This window comes from Rhea americana, unplaced genomic scaffold, assembly GCF_003343005.1.
Source record: "Rhea americana isolate MKP2758 unplaced genomic scaffold, rheAme1 scaffold_60, whole genome shotgun sequence".
NCBI classification, from domain to species: Eukaryota; Metazoa; Chordata; class Aves; order Rheiformes; family Rheidae; genus Rhea; species Rhea americana.
In genome coordinates, this window is record NW_028186757.1 from 4,081,553 (window position 1) to 4,103,884 (window position 22,332).

At 38.4% G+C, this 22,332-nt stretch overlaps 1 protein-coding gene across 1 annotated transcript in view; it reads right to left on the reverse strand.

The window, feature by feature from the left end:
• Window positions 1-12,303: 12,303 nt before the first annotated feature.
• Window positions 12,304-22,332, reverse strand: part of RAPGEF2 (Rap guanine nucleotide exchange factor 2) — a 149,052-nt gene continuing 139,023 nt past the window's right edge. The window contains exons 26-29 of the mRNA XM_085319887.1: window positions 20,435-20,660; window positions 18,315-18,874; window positions 16,057-16,362; window positions 12,304-14,764 (exon numbers count right to left, since the gene is read on the reverse strand). Of these exons, the coding sequence (XP_085176013.1) occupies window positions 14,739-14,764; window positions 16,057-16,362; window positions 18,315-18,874; window positions 20,435-20,660 (1,118 nt within the window). The 3' untranslated portion in view covers window positions 12,304-14,738. The remainder of the gene's footprint in view (window positions 14,765-16,056; window positions 16,363-18,314; window positions 18,875-20,434; window positions 20,661-22,332) is intronic.

Here is a 22,332-nt window from a genome sequence, read left to right on the forward strand (position 1 = left end):
CGTGCACGAGTTGCTGGCAGGCAGGGCGGCAGGAAGCCGCTCCGATGTCAGGGAGTAACTTAAATAGGCAGATACACATTCAGCAATGCGAATGCAAACATTTTAAATTATTCCCAGGGGATTATTTGTGTTTAAATCCCTCAGGAAGTGAATTCATTTCTTCGCTAGGCCTTCCGGAAGCCATTCTGCTGAGCAGCATTTACACTTAAATTTTGAGATTTTTAGAGCTACTCAATTTTTCACAGATTTGAAGTTCTCTTTTTAGCCAGAGCTGATAGTACCTTCCAGAGCAATGTATTTTCTGTCTTAATATTGGCAACATTCATCAGGTCGCTGTTCCTATGTGCCTTTCACCACTAAAAAATATTTGCAATTCTTTATTTTCTAGAGGCAATGACTGAGTAGGCAAGAGGAACACGAGCGTGAGAACAAAGCTAGTGGGAACAGGGGTCTGCGTGCCAAATGCCTGCCTAGCAGCCCTCATCCGAGATAGCCTGCTGGCAACCAAGGAATATGCAGTGGCACACTTGTTGCCGGTCGATCAAGTTGAGAACAACCACCCTCAGTTAGCCTGCTTCCCCCCACCCTTTTCTTTTTTCTTTTTTTTTTTTTAAAAAAAAGGTCATATTTGGTGCACGTTTTTTCCAAAATATCAGTGCCCATATTTTTGCTTTCGAGTTCTGATACTACAATAAAGCAGCTTGAAACATGCTTCTCAATAGCATGTTTTGCAGAGGGCAAAAAAAAAAAAAATCCTCCAAAATGGTTTATTGTTACTGAAAATCCATAAATTTTGATAACTCTCATTATGTGTATATGACACTACTCTTCATTTGTGAATAATCTGAATTTCAACACAGTACTTTATTCACACCTCTTTGAAATCTGACAACATCCCTAGGATAACTAGTGTCCCTACAGCATATAGAAAACTATAGATGGAAAGTATTGGCCTTCAAAGAGAATATTCTGAGAAAGTCCATGGAGGAATAAGGGTAAGAATTCAAATATTTTGTACTCCACTTTTCAGTTGCTATCCTATTTTTAGGTTGTACTTTTGATAGTGGTGCAGTAACTGTACCCTACACAGAGCACTAAGTGTCACTGAAAATTTTTTAAATTGCGTATCGCCTGCRTATCAATTAACATATAGCAAAAATTCAATGCAAATCAACAAATAAGTTTGCAGAGACCAGTATTTCATTCCAGAAGAGAGACCTGAGTTCCAGAAATCACTTATTAGGTAGTAGGATATTTTACTGTGATTGGCGTTCATTTTGGATGCAGTAAGATATGCAGGCTGAAATCTATCAAAAGTTAAAGAAATTGCAAATCCAGAACTAGCCCTTCTCCCATCTCCATTTTTTTCCTTCCTGTCACACATCTTAACAGAAGATCAGTCGCCAATCTGTGTAAAATACGAATTTTGCAATCACCAAACCCAAGATTTTACAATCAGATTATTGAAGCCAAAACTCCTAAATTCACACTTCGAGGTTATGACATTTCTTAAATGGTTGAATCCTACCAGTGCTCATTAACCTACTTTGCTGGGATAAAGAAAATGGGCAAAAAATGGACCTGAAGGACATTAGTTTTGCATTTAAACATAATTAAGCATCTTCTATATTGATTCAACATGACTGTGAATAGCTGTTAGGAATGGATCACAGAACCCTAGCAGTTTCATTCGCTCAGGTCACAGGCTTCATCTTCCCAGTAACCATCTCCAAACACCAACAGGATACCTAGGCTGCTAGAAGCTTGCGTGGGCTTGACTACTCAAAATGAGAAATTAAGTATGTTGAAGGCAATTTCTTTGCAACAGCTTAAGCAGGATTACTATTTAGAGCATCGTATCCTTAATGCTTCCATATCCATGGAGACRTCAACCATTGCTGAGAATTTGGGGATCGCTCGTGATCACCATGTGGCAGAGAACTGGCAACTCTACCATCTCACTACACAGTGGATGGTGCCTCTCRTCTACTAGTGGTAGCCTCGTGTGGATAGTAAACTCTTCTAAAATGCCGGCTGCTCTACTAGCTGTGCAGCGACGGCAGCTTCCTTAGCGAAGGAAGAGAGCCAATTTCTGTTATGAAACGATTGCTTAAAACTCAAAGGATTTTGCAGCAGCACCATTAGAAAAAATAAAAATCTTCTTAGAGCTTTTTAGATAACCAGAGACATGCAACGCTCCATCTTCGCAAGCAAACTGAGAAATCACGAAGTAAGCTTTTCAGGTTTCCTCCACAAGAAGTGCAGTACCTCAGAGTGAGCACATGAGGTCTCTTAATTCAGCGACTCATCCCTCCCCTCATCCTTTACTAAAATTAGCCTTTCACAGGTCTAGCTCTGAAATCTCTCAGACCAAAACAGCAAGATGCACATAGACAAGACATCAAACCCTCAAGCTGAGAGTTTTGTAGGAAAGAAATGCAGAGCCTTGTTTATTTATTCATTCATTTTCAAGTGCGAAAAGTATTGCTATGCTTGTGCTGCGGGCACACAGGGACATCCTCAGAGCAGTCACGCTCTCATTGCTCATAACCCTTGAGCTGCCTCCCTTCTCATCGTGCCTTTCTCTTATTTGATTTCTCTTCTAAGTGTACCAACTTCATCACCTATTTATAACATAGCACATGGATTAACATGCTTCTGGGGCAGCACGTTGCAATACTCATGCACAGACTGGTATCAGCAATTTTAGACAAGCAATCTTGATTCCCACTCCTYTTTGTGACTTGCTCTACCAATTTCTCTATGTGATGTTATCCAGACCATATGATTCTACAGTTGTTTCTTAARTATCTGTTAAAAAGGCAGCACATATTCCACTCACAGGTAAGAATATGATCTTCTGTCTCTATATAGGATACAAGTATCCCAAAATTGCTTCTCTTGCCTTTAGCTGTTTGCCGCAGCACTCTGCTCATCTGTTAATACATTGTAGGTACAGATGGTTTATTACTTACTCCCTCGCAGATGAAAGGGAGACCTTAAAGGAAGAGATCAGTCATGATCCAGCAAGCAGAGGCAGCCCATCAGCTTATAAACATAATTTATCCTTATGACTACAGGTATTTCGATTCTAAAGCACAAAATTCTAAAACTATTACCTTTGGATATTAATTCCAATGGTATATTTTAAGCAGTAAGTTTCTCAAATTAGTTTTCTACTTTGTTCTCTCAATTATGCTGTTTTTTAAAATTATTGTATCATTTAGAGTAAGAAATGGTACCTGTAAACTTAGGATATCTAATCTCATCTGACTGCTGTTTCTAGCACATATGACTGGTGAAAGAATCGCTACCACTCTCTCCTGCAAGGCTAAGCACATTCAAGACTACTAACTACATTTTTTGTGTGCTTCATCCTCACTGTGTGTGTCRTGGTTGAGCCAGAACATGAGTTTACCTAAAAAAAAAAACTACTGAAACAATGTCAGGTTGGTGTAATGCCCATTGCATAGCTTGCACTGACTACCTGAGATGAAACAGGATATTTTCTAATGAAAGGTGGAAGCTAAAGTCACTGTTTGTGACAAGTAAAAGGTTTTTCAAAATTTTTTTCAAAAGATTGAAAACGGTGTTACATTTGCACACTTTCTCCAGACCATTACAACAAGTCTTTGTCATGCTGTCACTCATTTTTCTTCTTTAAATATAGATGCGGTGAGAATACTATCAATAAATGTAACTGAATTCTCATCTATGAAACCCACTAGTTATTGAAAATAAGAATAAATGCTATGTCATCAACATACAGGATTCTAGTAAGTATATATTTTTAGCAGATTTGTGAAAGGTATTGATTGCATACATCTGGCCAATTTCATGTTTCTAAAATCCTAGCACATTTCATTTATTAATATCTCAGGTGAAACAAGGTGACCTTAACTAAGTAAACAGTGTTTTTTTTAACTACTTAAGTGTGTATCTATAAATAATAAAAAAAAATCTACAGAGAATAGTTTTTTTTTTTAACTTTGGCTATGTATGAATGTGCTTGCAGAAAGAAAAAAAAAGGGCTTTGTTTACTAGAGTAGTGAGAGTTATTATACACTGATATTATTTTACAAACATACATTCCCTCTCTCAAGGCGCCTGCAATCTAAATTAAGCATCCATATTTGATGCAGTAAGTGAGAGTAAACAGCAAAGAGGGAATGGAACGAAGGGCAGATGTGCTGTCACAGAAGAGTGAAAGCTCATTTATTAAACAAATATTGGTACAGGCTAAATTTGCAAAGATACAGAGATATACAGCTGCAGGGAGAAGGAAAGTATGAAACAAAGCACAGACTCCCGAGCATCAGCACCAGCAATTCGACAGCGCTAGCTGAATAATCAAAACCCAGCGCTGCTCGCCAGGCTAAGTCAGCGTCACGTCCTTGTCTCAGCAAGGACGCAAAGGAGGACAGCCCACGGGAGAGCCTGCAGCCCACCAGGCCATGGCGACCTGGACTACCGTCACACCGCGTGCTTCTCCCCCGCCTTTTACGAAGAGGGTGCCCTCTTCGTGAGCCTCAGAAACACACCACCCATCACGTTTCACCCGTGATGTCGTTCGGTAGGGACCCCTGCCAATATGCAACCTTTGCAACCCCCTCCACGGGGGCCGAGGGCAGGGCCTTCTCGGGGACACGGCCCAGAGATCACCACAGACGGGGCTAAACCAGAAGCCTTTTGCTGCAGAAGGTAAAGAGCAAATTCTGCAGTCAGTGGGATCACCTACTTGAACAAAATGTGGCTCAGGTCTATGTTATACCTGAAACACTGGATAACATCCAGTGCAGTGATCAGGGAGGGGGAGGTGGGAACTCAAGACAGACCAAATCAAAGAAAGGACTATGACTTTTGCCTAAAAAGCTTACAGGAGCCTTAAAAAAAAAAAAGAAAAAAAAAATCATAGCATGATTGTTTCCCCAATGATCAGAAATGAAGTGTGTTTCTCTTTTCTACAACATCAAATCTGGAGAGTACCAAATATCTACCTACACAGGCATGCAAGTCTCCATTTGGCAAGGACTGGAAATGTAGACTAAAGAAAGCCTGGTAACTACCTGCAGCAGAACCAGTGGCAATCTGTGCTAGCCAAAGATGCTAAGTTTCCCAAACAAAAAATATATATATTCCTTAAGGAGCATCGTGTCAGGAGAGCCAGTATCATTACGCAGTAAGTTAAGACAACGATTAGCAAACAAGACATTATAGAATAGGCTGCTATGGAAAAACTCCTCAGGCACCTGTGAATTGTGTGAAGAATTAAGCATTATTGCTGAACAAGCCAGGCCCTGTTCCAGAAAAATCAGCGTTTTCTTTCATAGCCATCTGCCTGCATGCTGAGATGCTTCTCCCAGAGAAAATGCCCTGCTTGTTGGCCAAAGACGCTAACTACTGCAAATGACGCCCAAGAGAAGCCCATCTCAGTGTCACGCACTTCTTGTACATATAGCATTAGCATGCTTCAAAACAAGAGAAACAAACCGTTTGCAACACTCGGCTAGCACCAGATGCAAAGACAAAGAGAGCATCAGCACCCCAGCAGACGGCAAATGTGTTCGGCTACAATTCCTTCAACAGARTGCCGAAGAAGAAAGCATGATTTCAATCAAAGCTATGAAAATTACATAAGGACACAATCATTAGGACAACTTGGCTTTCAGCTAAAACRAGAATAAAGGCTGACATTTCAGGCTAAAAAAAAAAATCTTAACAAAAACCACACATGCACACACAGAAACTCCTAATTTCAGTCAAAACATATGAATTCAGAAATCTCTGTGATGCTAAACCTGGTGACTTATACAGCAGTTAGGCAAACAAAAAATAAAATAAAGTAAAATAAAATAAAATACTCAGAACAATGTACTGCAACATCCCAGCCACATGTCCTCCAGGTATGATAAACCTGCAAGAATTTAAAAAGCTGCAGTGTGCAACACCCAGCTCAGGAAGAACTCATGGCACTCAAGGGAAAAACAAATCCTGGAAAAACAAAGGAAAAATTGCTGAAATTAAATACATAACCCCAGACCAGTTGTAGTAAAGGCACCAAAATGATGCCTGTGTCAGACCCAAGCAATTTAAACAGACACTAAAACAACTCATTCCCAATTAACAGTAATCATAGACAATATCACTTGATTTGACCAGAGGGGGAAAAAAATCTTTTTGTACTTAAAGTCAGTGATACATACTGACAAAAGCTACTGAACAAAAAGAGCAGCTACATTCTCTGCAAGTGCAGAGAGATTTTGAAATGATATTTGTGCTCAGTGTATTAACCAGATGTGCAAATAGGCCTTTAAGGGAGCCTTGCCCAGAACTGATGACATTTTGATGTGCGTGATGCAGAGACAACATGAAGGAAACTATAGTCACAGCTACAAATGCCTGCCAGAAAGAACGAGGAAAATGAAATTAAAATTGGCTGCAATACTACTATAGGACACTTGCTGATCTCTGCAAGTCTCCATCTAATCTCCTAAGAGAAAAGCAGCATAATAAATGCCTAAAGATATTACACTGCTTCAGCAATTCAGAAACTATTAGGATGTGGAAACTACTTCAAACTGACTCAGACTGGTACATTACATCCTACTTAGATCACCCCAAAAAAAGAAGAGTGCATCTAAGTGGCTCCCTATCCCAAGCAGCTCTGCAGCATAAGCATCAGGGAAACACAGGAGACACAGGAAGACTTCAAAAACCTTAAATAAACCTGCCACATGTCCGTTCCAGAAAAGAAGATGGAAAAGATCCAAACACAAGGCTAAAAAAAGAAAAAGTCTACATTCATCACTTGGGAAAAGCCAACCACTCAAAGAGAAGTGCCAAAATGGAGCCATCCCAACCAACCAAATCTGGTAATACGTGAGGGTAGTTCAGTCCTATCCAGGTCATTAACARCAGTTTTCCAATATGAATTGCGAAAGAACTGTTTTCCTAGAAAGCCAGAGAGACTGTGTATTGGTCAAACGTGACTAAAAACAGAAATGTGATGAAAAAGCAAAAACACTACGAAGCAGGCAGATAGTCTAGATCTTTTAATCACACAGCAGAGCCTTCTTCATTATMAGGTTACCGTTCAGAGTTGAGAAGTGTTGCCAGCCAACAGCTCCCTGCCCTTGCTCCCCTCCCAGCTCCAAGTCCTAAGCTACACTCAAAGACTTCAAAAGTATAACCAGAAGCTCTGTATTTGTCAAGTTCAAACCCCTACAAGAACAACAAGTGCTATGCTACAGTTAAGTACATGGTACCGTATAGAAACGTGAAAAAAGTCAGTTTTCAGGAAATGACTGAGAAATGGGCAATGTCTGCAGACAAAGAAATCAAGTCTGAGTTTGTCCTGCCTGGGTGAGCACTGCAGGGCTGCCTCCTTCCGTTGTTTCTGAAGATTGCATACAAAACACATTTTGCAAGGAAGGAAATGGGTGGTAATATTCTCTACAAAGAAGCAAAGAGAAGCTGCGTGAGAAGGCAGCCAATATAAGCAACAGGAAGAGGTTAATAGGGAGGGAGAATTGTGCATTTAAAGAACAACAAAGAAGGCAGGAGACGAAGGAAAAGCATTATGTGCTGGGAAGAAGGGAAGCAACTGAACATAACCTTTCTTGCTCAAAAAAGCACTGAAAATGTGGATGCTTTGTTGAATCATATTCAAGAGCAATAAATATATAAAGCCTTTCATGAACACGGATTTCCAGTAAATCCCGTAAAGGTTTTTGCAATGAACTTTTAACATACATTCAAAGTTATTTGCCAGATGAACTTCACCTGGACTGAAATATAGTAGGCAAAATTTTAGGAAGCCTGGTGATTTTATCAATGTAATCATTTGAATGCAAAACCAAGCATTAAATTCTTTAGATAAATTTATGTTCAGCCTTGACTACAGAGCTGCTTCCATCTGCTTTTGTGACAGCTTAGCTCAAACAGTGGTACTGTGCTAGTACCTCCACTCACAACATACACATTCAAAGGCACTAAACAGAGCCTAGGCACAGCTTTTGCTGGAAGTCCTTTAGCTCAGGGAACAAACCCGCATGTTCAGGAGTCATAGGAAATAAGACTCTAGCTTTTCCTGAGAGTCTTATTTCACTGATCTTCAAGCTTTCTTGTTCTCCTCTTCATTCCCTACACTTTAAGTACTGAGCCAAAATTGGCAAAATTGTTCGGTCAAGTCTCAACTAATGTAAAATAGAGTGGAAGAGCCCCTTGTCTCATAGGCTATCCAAGATGCAAAAACTACCCAGAATTTGTGTAATCAGAAAGGAAAAAGGTGTTTAGGAAAAGGCTCCAGGATAACCAACCAAACTGTTTTGGAGTAACCAGAAAAAAATGATCCCCACTCCAAAGAAAAAGCAGCAAATCAAACGAAGATTGACAGAGAAAACTGATGTCTTGAATGGCAGTGATTAAAACAAAAAAAATTCTAGAGGCCAGGCTGAATTAGATCTTTTCACTGAAAGAAAGAGCAGAAGATTCTTCAACTGAGTAAGTAACCGAGAACCAAAACGAATAGTCAGGGCCACTATACAGTTGGAAAAGAACATAGCTGGAATAATCCAGCTATAGCTATCTAACAAAATGGAATTTCTGCTTCCATATGGAAAATAAAGAAAATGTTAAATATGGAGGCTAAATAAAATGGCGATGATCTCCAGACCAGAGTTCTGAAAGAACCAGCACCTAATCTCACAGATCCAGTGAAGCTAACAGAAGCTGTACTGGGTGACTGGAGAATAACGAACACACATGAGAATGTCAATGGGAGAACAAACTATTCACCAGCTTGAGTTAATAAACATATAAAAATTCAGAACAAGTCTGGGAAAAAAATCATAAATGCTGGAGTAAGCACAAAAAGGAATGAGAAGGTAGAGAAAACACACATTAAAAGAATTCTAAAGCAACTATCTATCTGCAGAGACAAAAGAATAAACAGTGCTGAAAGAGGAAGTATCAGTTTGGAGAGGGATTATGATTGAAGTTCTTGATGATCAGGTTGGGAATAAAATTAATAATTAATACCAATCATTATAGCACAAATACAGTCATCTGCAAATATAGTGAGGGAAGGCATTGGCAATACGTAGATCAGAATACAATAGAAGGAAAGCTAGATATCCTGATAATCACAGTAACAGAAATGAGATAAAATTCAGGTCAAAATGCTGACCACGCTTCATCTGAAACAACAGCTGCGGACATCTACATTAAGAAAATTCAAATGTGGAAGGCTACACAAGTCTCCTCTCCCCTACCCATCCTATTGAAGTTTGGTTTATTTTAAATCCAACAAGATAGCCACGAAAAGCATGTGACCACTGTACGACAAAGGTAAAGGACAAGAAGCAACAAGAACTATTGAACTTCAAGAATTAGGTTTGATGCAAGAATAGCATTCACATTGAAACTGGAACATTAAAGGTTCATTACCTTTCAACAACTAGGGCTCTGGAACAGCCTTCCAGTCAGGAAAAGTGGCAACAGAAGCCGTCTCTTCTTAACATCAAAATAGGTATATGACAGAACCTACATGAGGGCTCCCTGCTACCTCAGGATTCATTAGATCAGCTCCCTTCTAGCTCCACACTGATTTTGAAAAGCAAGGCTTCAGCTTGGAAGCTTGCTTTCTATCAGTGTAATTCCCTGTGTTGTACTTGAACTCCATCCAGAGACACCAAAGGGGCAAGGCCATACAGGACTGCCACACAAACTATCTGCTGCTAGAAAAAGCCACCACTCAGAAGAACTTATTTGTTACTTAAAACTCAGTAGAAACTGGTGAAGAACCTGCATTTCTCTAGCGATGAGAAGGGCTCTGAAACTGATTAAACACACCATACAACCAATTTATCTCTGCCACAGCTACTGACCAGAGGGCAAACGGCAATTTTTGTCCTGGAATTGTATCAGAACACCTGCACATCAAAATACTTCTGCAATGACTGGGGAAAAGACAGTTAAAATATGTGCAAGTTTCACTGATTAAAAGCTACATCCCTCAAATGCCCTTGAATAATGCTGCAGCTACTTCTTTTCCAATGCAGATAATTCACTAAAAAAAAAAAAAAGTGTATGTTCTATATATGCAACACCCACTTTTGTGCATGTGTGTTGCATATATATATATATGTATGTATATATGCAACACACACACACACACACACACACACTAGTACTATAGTTTTATTGCCAGCAAGAGCAATACAGCTGCAAAGCCAGTGGTCCTACTTTAAGAAGTTAGACTACATAGGACAAAATGATCCATTTAACGATCCACAATACAATAATCTAAACAAATTGTCCAAATTGAAAGACTGAGCGTATCAAGTTACATGTGTCACCAAACAAAAAGCTGAGTTAAATAAATCCACATTTAAAGAGAAGTCTACTTCTAACACTTAAACTGAGTCTTGAAACAGAGAACGAGACTCCTTTCTCCACAGCAAGAATGTGGCAGCACATGATGTATCCAGAGTGTCCCAGTACAAATTTAATCCCAGGAAAATCTCAGGAGAATAGTTTAATTATACAGTTTATGGCTGCCAACAGTCAAATTCCTTCAACACTTACAGTATCTTGGCTTATTCTTATAAAAGATCATGTCAATTCATGAATTTGAAAAATAGCTGATATTCTGGTACCTGATATATGCACACTGATTTTTAGATAGCTGCTGCACGTAAACAACCCTGAGCTTTGAAGACATTCATATTCCACTAAAATCTACATTTTTTACTCATCACATACTTAGCAGAACATTAAAAAAAAAAGAACTTAGTAGTAAACATAGGGTTTTTTGAGCTTTCTCTCAAAAGAAAATCATTTCTAGGCACAAGACTTAGCATTTACTTATATGATGACATAGGAATGGGTTACCAAATTGTATTKATTATCCCCATCAGCTGCTTTCTCCTGAATGGGTAAATTTTCAGAGCAATTTTAAAAATATCTAGATTTTCTCAGTATACCAGTATAATTTACTGAATGTTAGACAGGCTGCTGATACTACATGAACCTTGTCCATGAAAGCTGTTTTGGCTTTTTGTCTYAATTATTGTACAATCCATACAGTAAAGGAAATGTGGAACTTTTTTAAAAAAAATCTTTTCATCAGTTAAGTATTGCTAAAAAAAAAAAAAAAAAAATGTTCCCCACTTCAGAGGGGCCCAGTATTTTAGTGCCAGACTTACGAAAGTAAAACATGTGCGCCTCTCCAGATGATCAAGGTTAATCCACTAAAGCTGTACATTCCATACATCAGCTTTTATGCTTAGGATACCAATGTTTAATGTGTTGCACAAACAAAGAAGTAGCCCTTGCCTCAAAGAGCTTCAGTGTAAGAAGTCACAAACAGATAAGGGCAATTGAAAAATATTTCTGCAGACAGAAAGGCTTCCTTAGATTTCAACATTTAGTGCAATTTTTGTTAATACAATACCAAACCTCAGCAATCAGTTGGTTTGTCTACATCTTGTTGCGTCCACACACCAAGTATAAATACATACTGCACATACTATATWAAAAAAAAAAATATAAAATCTATTTTATAAGAGGTCACTGTATAAGCCAAGCTTTTACTTCTACAGAACTGGTTGCTGCGGCAAATGCTCTACATCTCCCCAGTTCACAATAAATTTAACTATGKGTACTGGACAATGAGTGCTGGGGATGTTTGCCTCGTATGTGTCCTAAAAATATTAATTATAGAAGGCTGCAGGTATGCACTGGAGGACAGGGAATGCTGCCTAATGCCATACAACACAAAGCACGTGGAAAAAAGTTGACAGGCGTGCAAACAGTTCACATACCTCACAAGGTCAACGAGAGGAAATATTTCCTAACAAAGCACTATTAGTATTTCCAAAGAACAAACCTGCATGTAATATATGTAAAAATGTAATTCTATCAACATYGTAAGTAATGACAGTACTCCAGCCTGACATGTATCCAACACGGATTAGCCACAGATTACGGGAGATTTGCTCCACCTCCACACACCATATGAATCTAATCATCTCTACCGTTTTTCCTTAAAGTCGTACTGATTCTAGTGATGGATATTTTAGAGTTATGCTATGAAGGGTTAAACCRATACAGAACATTTTGTTGCTCTTCTTTCCAGTGAACTGATTTTAAATTTGGAAATAATGCCTGTCAAACATTTTAAAGCTAAACGGGATGTAGCTGATAATGACTGTAGCAGTGACGTTTTAACCCAGTCTTCTTTCCGCATACTAATGAAAATAGAGAAGCTAACATCTGAAAAAAAAATCTACAACTTTGACATTGAGTTAATGTTAACTTTTATTATTAGGGATGCTATTGGGTAATCTCTACTACTTGAAATACCTTAGTTAGTAGGAACTCACAAGGAGCACTTTCCATTTTCTATTTAAACTTTACAATATATATTCCTTACTTCTATACCATTCATAACAACATGAGTCTTCCTTCAAACTTGTTTACATACTATATGCACCTAAGATCATTCCTGCAGAAACCTCTTCTTGGCGTTTGAAGTATTTCTGCACAATATATTGGTCATTCTCATTCAGCAGTACACATACCAACTTTCTGAAAATTTTCAGCAGCACAACTGCAGATTAAAAAAAAAAAACTCCACACCAATTTTTGCCCGCATCACTTGGCAATGTCCCTTTAATATTAATACACAGAGAAATAAAWTTTTTTCATAAATTTGTTCAAGTATGTGGAACATGTAAAATGCATAAGAATCAATATGGACTTCATTAATGTTATATTTATTTATTTTCCAGCTTCATACAAACTGGATGTAGAAGCATAAACATAGTACATTTCTACCATTTTCAACAAAAATATAACCAATATGTACAATTATTGTATTAAAAATACAAAAGGGATACAGACTCCACCAATGTCTTTCTAAAAGACATACAGGTACAAGTAGTATCAAAAGTATGAGGAAATCACCAGTTAATTGTACATTCTGCACTTGACATCACAGCGAACTGAGATTAGCAGTCCTATGGTCTACAATTACTTAATGCTTATATAACATTTGTGCAACTTGTGATAGAGCTAGGATTTTGTATTTCTATATGCACATGAGGTCCATAGCCTAGAGAATAAAACTGGCAAATAATGCATATTACATGTAAAATTACAAATGCATAATTGACAATGTGATATATAAGCAAATAGACTTAAGCTATGATTACAGGAGAGAGAATTAAATAAAGCACTGACATTTGTTTGATACAGTGAAAAAACACTGCAATTTGATCTTTAAAAGTTGAAGCTATTTACGTTTATCCACTGATCAATATGATCAGCTGAGTTCAATGGAAAAAAAAAATCCAAGACCAGCAGTTCCTCACATTTGAGTACTACTCGGATTGGCAGCCTTCACTTTTCCGGAGTCTGTGCAAAAACAACACAAAAATAGAGGGGAGGGTCATTTCAGTCATTACAGGGTTAATAGCAGCTGTGAGCAGGTGTTTGCTACACATTGGCCTTCTCTACACATGCAGTGTTCCATGAAGCCATTAACAGTTGTGACTATTTCTGCATTGCAAAGGCTGGCATATCTAAACTTAKTACTTTTCATCATTTAAAGGCTTGTTTATTCCCTAATGCCAAAGTCAATGGATGGAGGTTWTCAGATCAGTTTTAACAGTTGACATTAGCTGTGACATCCCAACTTGCCTTCACTGCAATGTTATCCAGTTAATTTTTCCTTTAATAACTACTTTATAGTAAAAAAAATAAAAATAAAAATAATATATAACTTAAAGGTGGGTTTGCCATCTGCCTCATTAAGAACGGGACACTTGGTTTTTAGCATGCCATCCTGCAATCCGCAAGGCACAGGTATGAGACACACAGTGTCCTATTTTCCTTCACTGGATAGTTGCAAGCAGGTAGTTCTGCATTTACACTAGACCCGGTTGGCAACACCATCAAACCTAACATTTACAAACGTTTGCAGATCCCAGGGTGGGGCACTTTAAGAGTGAAGTGAGATGGCCAAGGAAAGGCTGCATCCCATAACCTCCGCCTTCCCTTCCGCCCTGCTCAGCCATGTGATACCGATACTGTTTCCAGGAGCTCAGGCTGGCAACCCTACTGAAAGGTAGGAAATAATACTGTAATAATTACGCGGATGCAATGTTGGATCGCAGAACACAAACACACAGAACTGGAACAAAGGCATTGTAAACAAGCAAACAAGCACTGCCTCCTTGAGGGGTTTCAATGCATTTTTCTTTTTGCAGGTAAAAGGCCAAATGGAGTTTGACAACTAGCTTATCTCATTATCCCAATGAGACTAAGTGCTAGGATTGTGATAAAAATCTAAAAGGAAGATTTAGAAACCCTTCCAGGCATTGGGAAGTGCAGCCAGAGTTAATCATCCTGATGTGATGATCTTGGAATTTGGAATGATACTGTGTGATGTGGCAGACAGCGACAGCGGTAGCTCGGAGATTGCTGCACTGTGCATTTCAAGCAACACAGTTTGAAAAGTGCCAGGGCGATTTCTTCACAGTATTTCACATGCAAGGGGAGAGGGGACAGAAGGGGGAGGGGCAGAGGAAGAAGCCCCATGCTGCTTTAAGGCAGGGAAGGAGGCAAATAGGTCCACCATCCTTTAACTATAGTTCCAAGGCTCCTATTCTAGGGACGTCTTCTTGTGCTCTCCTTTAAGTTGGCTCACTCTGGATCCAGAAAAGCCCCAAGTCTTAGACAGCAGAGACTTGTTCATCTTCTGCAAACACAATAGGATAGGGGAAAATATAATTTAATTCATATAGAACAAGAACTGCTACTGAACGAAACAACCTATACTGTGCTTATATGATTTCCATTCCTTTGTGAGCATTAYGCACATATTTAAAACCACCTAAACGTCTTTACGTTTCAGGTTTCCTGAAAAATATTTATTTGAAATTTTATTCCGAAAGAAAGCAAGAAAATCACTGCAACTGAGCTAGGCTCTCATAGCTTGAGAAATACTACTGCTATTCCTAGCTATCTAATAGCTGAATAAAGCTCTCTTATGTTCTTCCCTGAACATATCTGCTGGAAGTTACTATTTTCTAATGATTTATTTAAATTAAGATTGTATAAGAATTGATCATAGCTTAAGTAGTCACTGGTAGAAACCATAAAAATTCTCACACTGCCACGGTATTTCTTAAAGTCTGAGGCAATCCTGTTATTGAAGTCTCTTGTTTTCTCATCATGTTCAGGTGCAGAGTTCATCCTGCACATAAAGCCTTAGCAACTAGGAAGTTAGGGAGGGAGGGAAATAGTTAGCCTTTCCACCAGTAAGCAAAATAAAACATCAGAGATTCAAACATGTGATATGGTCATTGCCCTGCTCAATTTTCAGCATCTARCCCTGAATATGCAATCCAGTTACATTGGCACTCCACAGAAAAACAAAGAGACTATGTCTACATAGTCTCTGTATCACTATAGCTGAGCGTAAAATACACCGACTTGCTTTGTCCACATCGACAAGGGAAGTGGCACAACAGGAGACGTTTGTAATGKGAAACAGTTGGTGGTGAAGACCCAGCGTCCATGAAGAGCGAGCTTCAGATAGAGTGCACGTGACTATCCATCTAAACCTGAACAACAAACAGCACTCTCTGGGGCAAAAAGGCACTCTGTAGACCAGGATACTTTTTTGACCATTAAAAGCATGGTCAGTGCCAAGCATTAGGTACATTTGAAACTTTCAGGGCAACTAGGGTTTTATTTGGTGAACTTAAGCACTTCCAGAGAAGCTGCCTAAGCCAATTGCTTGGCTGCACAAGATTCAGGTGGACCTATGTTCCAAATTTTAAGTGATATTTAGGATGAACTGAATTCCTCCCCTTCCAAAAAGTGAAAAAAATAAAAAGCTTTGAAAGGTGGAAGAGAGCTCAAATTATGGAAAGAATTGCTACTGCAGAACACGTGTATAATGTGTTTATGTAATGTGCTTTGTGTCTGTGAAAACTGAGCATTTCCGCATGCAGTACTCTCAAAATCTAACAATTAGAAATTTACCATCTTCCTCTGTGGAAAACCCTTGAGACTGATAGTGAGCAAGACGTGGATCTGACTCATTTGGTTTATGCCACTGAGGTTTGTTCACAGGCCTACTAGTTGAATGGCCATGCGACTGCTGCTGYGGAGCTGATGTCCCATGGGTCTCACATGTCCGTGCCACCATCCTAGACCTCTGAAGTGCTACGTTGTAGTCTGGAGGCTTTCTGGCTGGATGACATACACCTTCCGCAAACTCAGCAATAGGTATTCCTACATAACCAGGAGGAGTTGGAGGTGGTTCCCGATACCGACCCTCTTTTCGTGCTGCAGGAAAACCAATAGACCATTATAAGAGATGGTAAGAGAAAAATGCTCAAAGAAGAATAGTGAAAATTAAATATCAAGCATCATGAGATCACAGGATGAGAAAACCCTAAGAAGGACAGGAGTTCTATATCACATAGTACATAGAGATTTTAAAAAAAAAAAAAAAAAAAAAAACATATAAGGGCAGTACAATAGCATTAAGGTCTTTCATATAAGAAAATGTAGAATATACAACATACACAGTATGCAGTTATTCTTCCAGTAGTGAAGTATTAGTCTAATAAAATTCACTAAATTACATGGGGAACCTGTTAAAACTTAGCAGCTGAAGCTGTTCCATCACTTGTCCAGAATAAAACATTCACTACTCAGAAAGAAACCAGTGTGGGGTAAGACTCAAGAGTACATGGAAGTGGCAATTATCGGGAATACTGGCATCTGCCCCAATACATGACTATTTTAATTCTGAAGATTGGCTTTGTGCATAAAAGCCCATCTTGTCATTAACATCTTACAAACAAACCAGCAACTGCTATCTTCCTACAAAAATTACTATTTAGTAAGATATAATTCCAAAATGTAGGAAAGAGGAGTGAACCTTATCATCATGCTTTCTGTATGCATCATCGCCTGCTCTGGTTATAGTTGTATTCTCTATAAAATTAAATGTAGAAAGTATGCTTATAAAAAAAATAACTGAATAAGATCTCACAAAGGAGAAGAAAGATCACCACTCATTTTGTGAATCTTGTTAGGTCTTAATTGCATCTGATCAAGACTTCATTCTGGGCATACTCAGAAGTTCTCTCTTACAGAGAATTTGAAGGGAGAAAATTTTGAAGGGAGAAAATTTAGAAACCAAGAATTTTAAGCATTTGCAGGGACACAGCAGATAGGCCTCGGTTTTATGGATCTGTATTTTGGAATACAAAGTGAAACAAGTGAAAGCACACTTGTTCCACTTTCTGGTGGAAACCAAGTGCATTGATAAAATTAAAAGGATGGCATGAATTGGAAGCTCAGATTCTGACCTGAATGGCTTCTCCCTCTTCATAGTTCAGGGATTCAAATTTGCACCCTAGCTCTGAGGCAATGGGCCATTACTAAGCAATATACTTGGATAGAAAATGGAAAAGCAGTTTATCACAGTAGTCTCAGCATGACCTCAATCTGGCAGAGTTTTTCAGCTGTGTCAACACAGAATGAATTTCAGACAGTTCTACATATTAACCTGAAGAGAGATATTCAAAGAAAAGGGGGATGAAACAAATGAAACTCAGGCAAAATGCTGAGGCCCAAAGACATCTGGGAAGCACAGAAGGAACAACATGAGAAAAATGTTAAACACTGCCAGAGCCACTGCCATGTTAATTTATACATAATTTGATCTTCCCTTTGTTAAATGACTACAAATGTATTTCAACTCTAATTTCTTAAGAACCTCTTCAGTTTTGGCTGTCCAAAGACAAACATCTAAATCTGTACGTAAGCACTAAGTGACCCCATTTTCAGAAGTAAGGAACTTTCACAATTATCAGACAAGTCATACAGAGGTATAAAGAAAAACACTTCTGAAAAATCAGGCCACATTTATTGAGATATCTAAATATAGAATATGGAGGCTTACTGCGAAGAGTAGTTCACATTTCAAAACAGAAACCTAAATAAATCAACCTCTCAAAATCCTGTCCAGCAGTTAAGCTGTTTTTTTTTTTTGATGTATGGCAGGCTCTCTTGAAATACAAAGGAGTTAACACCAAATGGAGCATCAACAAGTAATATTTCCCCTAGCAATAAATACACTGTTAAAGGGCAAAATTTGGGAGAGAATACATAATGCTTTTCTTGCTTTAAAAATAAAACCAGGAAAAGAAAGATACTTTAGAATAAAACTAGTAACTATAGACAAATGAATTAAAATACTTCATGGCAAACAAAATTTAACTTACCAATAAGCCCCTTTGTACTACTTGATGATACTGCTATATGAGCAGGCATGGGAGCTGGTTTGGACTCCTCTGTGGTTACAGATGTTATACTACTGGTTTCAGCTTCAATTGAAACATCTTTCCCACCCCTCCGCTTTATGGTACCTGTATCACCTTCTGAGTCCTCTCCCCAGTAGCCTGTTGAGGATGCCCAGCTTGCTCTGGACTGTGCTTGATCAAGGCCCTCCCTACCTTGACTTTGCCTGCCATACTTTGTGCCATGATCAGGGAACATCAGCTGGTCCATGTGACTGCCTGGGGCCCACAGTCCGGCCCCATCGCCTGAACTATCAAAATGAGTATGTCCAAAAGGCAGCGTCTCCCAGCTTCTCTGGTGCTGTATTGTTTGTATGTTGTCATGAGAACCACTCGAACAAGAAGTCCAGCTACCACGGCCACTGTCAGCGGCATCAAGTGAAGCTCTGTCCCCCTGATCCTGTGACAGTTCTTCTGTACTCGGAGAAGAAAGTACAGTTGCTCCAGCATACAGGCCTCTGTTCTCTGGCAGTGGTGCATATGAGCTAAATGGACATTGAAGAGAAGGGGGAAAAAATCAGCAATGGAATCTGAGATCATTTAGAAAACACGAAGAATGAGACAACCAAGAGAAAAGCAAGTGCAATGAAGGTTTCAAGGCAATTTCTATCAAGTATTACTGGCATTAATGACTAATTCAATTTTGAGTATAGAACATTTTCATTTCAAGTTTATCCATAACAAAATGGATAACAAAAAAAGGAACAATTACTGAATAGATATTCTGATAAAACTTAACACTTCTTGTGATTTATTTCAAAAGGTGAATCAAAGCTTTGAAGCTGCCCATTTAGGCAGGCAAACAGCACTGAGATGCTGTACGTCAGTATTACAGAATACTGAAAGAGTGGCTAGACAGACAGATAAGTAGGTTTTCCAGTGTTTTTCCAGACACAGGCAAAGCTAAAGACTAAAAAAGTAGTAACTGAGTTTTAACAAGAGGCAGATGAAATTTAAAATTAGCAGTTTAGGTTTCTGCTTTTTGGATCTTTTTAGTTTAGGAAACTCTGAAATTAACTTTTCAGTATTTCTTGCAAATATAAGTTCATTGAACTGTGTGTGAAATACACACTACTCACTAAAACAAATATGTACCCTTTCAGCTATTGTGCGAGCCTGACACTATCACTTGCACAGCAACAGCAAAAACTGACAAGGTGTTGGTTTTATTTAGCAGCTACCAGGGCTCCCAGGATTTCCAGGGTAACTTTCTATGCACACAGGAACCCTGGGTCTTCCAAACATTTAAGACATCTGACTAAAGAGTTTGCAAAGCCTGGAATTCCCAGAACTGAAGGACACCAGTTTTGGAACAGGTCTGCCATCCTCAGACCCCTCAGAATTAGAAGTGTAAGAACATCCAGGGAACTGCAGCTTCCAAGTAACATCTCAGAACAGTAAGTAAGAGACTAAATGAGATCTGCAGCTCCGGTTATTTTCAGACCAAGGCTCACTGCTACAGATTTGGAGAACTCCTCATAGCACTAGCTTCCTTATCATTATAAAACTTAATTACTTAGAAAATTACTCAGAAAACCAGCAGCCTAAGTGAATTTTAGCTTCCAATTATTTAAACTTTGTTGACAAGGAGAGATATGTGAGATAAAACACTGAGTTAGGTAAATTCACACTTTTCTGGGAAACCAAGATTTCTGCTCTCAGTCTGATCACTGAACAATTAGATAATAAATTATTTGTACAATTCAGTTAATTCCATCTAGAAAACAGGCTAGAATACTAATCTACCACCCAAAGAGAATAATCTGCAGCACTACTGAATACTCGGGAAATAAAGAGCAGTAACCAAATGCTTATTGCTACTGCTGTAGACCTAAAGACACACTGGGGAGCACATAACATTTCCTAGTCAAAAAATAGAGCATTATCATAAGATGCAGCATTCAAATAGTGTTTTTTTTTTTTAAGGAGGAGGAAGATGAAATATTTGAGAAAGATACGGATAAGGTTATATAAACAAATACACATAAGACACATGCATGCTATGTAAAAGCATAATATAAAGTAAATATTAATAAAATTCCTACCCTAAGCTGTATTGATCTGGTTCAATCATAATTCTTCTGTCAATCCTTCCCACACCAAGATTGGTCTCCACGATGCTGACAGAGTGTCTCTGTCTCCTCTCATCATGGAGGGAGACTGGCATGGAGTCAAAAGAAGAATTGCTGACAATACTAGATCTGGAAGAAATTTCACTGTGACCAGAATCTGAAAAGTTATCCACCGTGCCACTAGGAGCCAAAGTATAGCCTGCGTAAGGAACAACATTGTGTTACTCAAACAGCCTGAGAAGCCTGATCAACTATTGTCAGACAGACTCACTGCTGCAGTAGCACATCAAAATTGTGATTTCATTTTATTCACAAAAGCAGCACTTAAAAGACAAAGATATAAACTTTTATGTTCTATTTCTTAATATGAGATTTAAGAATGTAGCAACACGACCTGCTTGGTTAGAATCCAACTGCTCACCTTCTTCTCTTCCTCCAAATTATTAGCAAATGCATCATATTTATATCCCTACATTATGAGATCCCACTTCACATGAAAAAAACAGCTTGTACATAAACACAGTCACAAGGATTGGAACAAAGAAATGCACTGGATAAGATTAATGCTTCAAGTGATCCAAGAGAGCCTCTTACATAGCTTTTCTGCTCAGCAAAGCTACGCTTCAGAGATGAATAGCAGATAYAACATGAAGCACAGATGTCTGGGATGGCTGACTGCTTATTACTTATCTTGGCTGAGAGAAGGCCTGAAGTATTTTCAATTAAGTTAGAAAAAAATATTCAAGATTTTAAAGTTTTCTTTATGGTACTTGGCTATCTGATTCTATTCCAAAAGATAATATCCTATAGCATGTATTACCAGAATTATACAATAATCTGGTGGTAGCATAGGCACTGCCAGACAGATAAAATCTGCAAATCATGAAATGCCACAGGGGGCAAATACAGCTTTTACTTTAGTATTAAAAAGTTGTACTGAATGTTCTCATCAGCTAAGTTAAAGTTCATTAAACATACATTCACATGTAACTGCAGTTTTCATTTTTGGCTTTCAGTCTATACTTTAGCCTCAAAAGACTTCAACTGATTTATCCCAATTCACACTTGCTAAGAATATGGGATGAATTCTGTCAGACTTGACTGACAGAAAAGAAGATACCATTAGCTTGATATTGCCATCAATCTCAGGATTTCTTTCTCTCTTTAAATTTAGAAACACATTTAAGATTTGCTCTTTTAAAATACACAATATTCTTCCCACTGTTAGGCAAGCAGAAAATCCCAATTCCTTTTTTCAAGAAATGCACAGATATGACCAAATTTATATAAATTCACTTTTCTCTAATAAAGTATTTGGGAAAAGTTATGCTGAGATCTTACAAGGATCGAAGCTGATAATTTAAGTCCTCTCTGCATAACATCCTCCTCCATCTGACCTTAGCAAAAATCATTTCTATAGAGATTTTGGATATGCATTTGGATATGCACTCTCTTGCCATATTCATATTTCCCCTTTTCCAACCTCTACTTATCCAACTGAACTTCTCCCCACCCCCTATTGCTTCTTCTATAAACCCCATCTATGCCACAGATCCACAGTGAATTGTTATTCTTGTTACTCTTTTCCCCTGAAAGGGAAGGAACTGGTTAGACCCATTAGTCTGGAGCTGTTAGACATCAGCTGATTGCCACTGTCACCTACCAGGGTAAGAAAAGGGTTYAGCTTGAAAAGAATGCAATATCCATATAAGTTTTAATTCTTTACCACCCCTGTGAAAGTTTTTTCTCACAGTTACAGTCTCCAACACTCTAACCTCCTTCAAAGTTCTGAACTCTGGGGGTCAATTCCAATACACATATTTTAACATAACATTATACTCTGTAGCTATTAAACTTGACTTTATTATTAT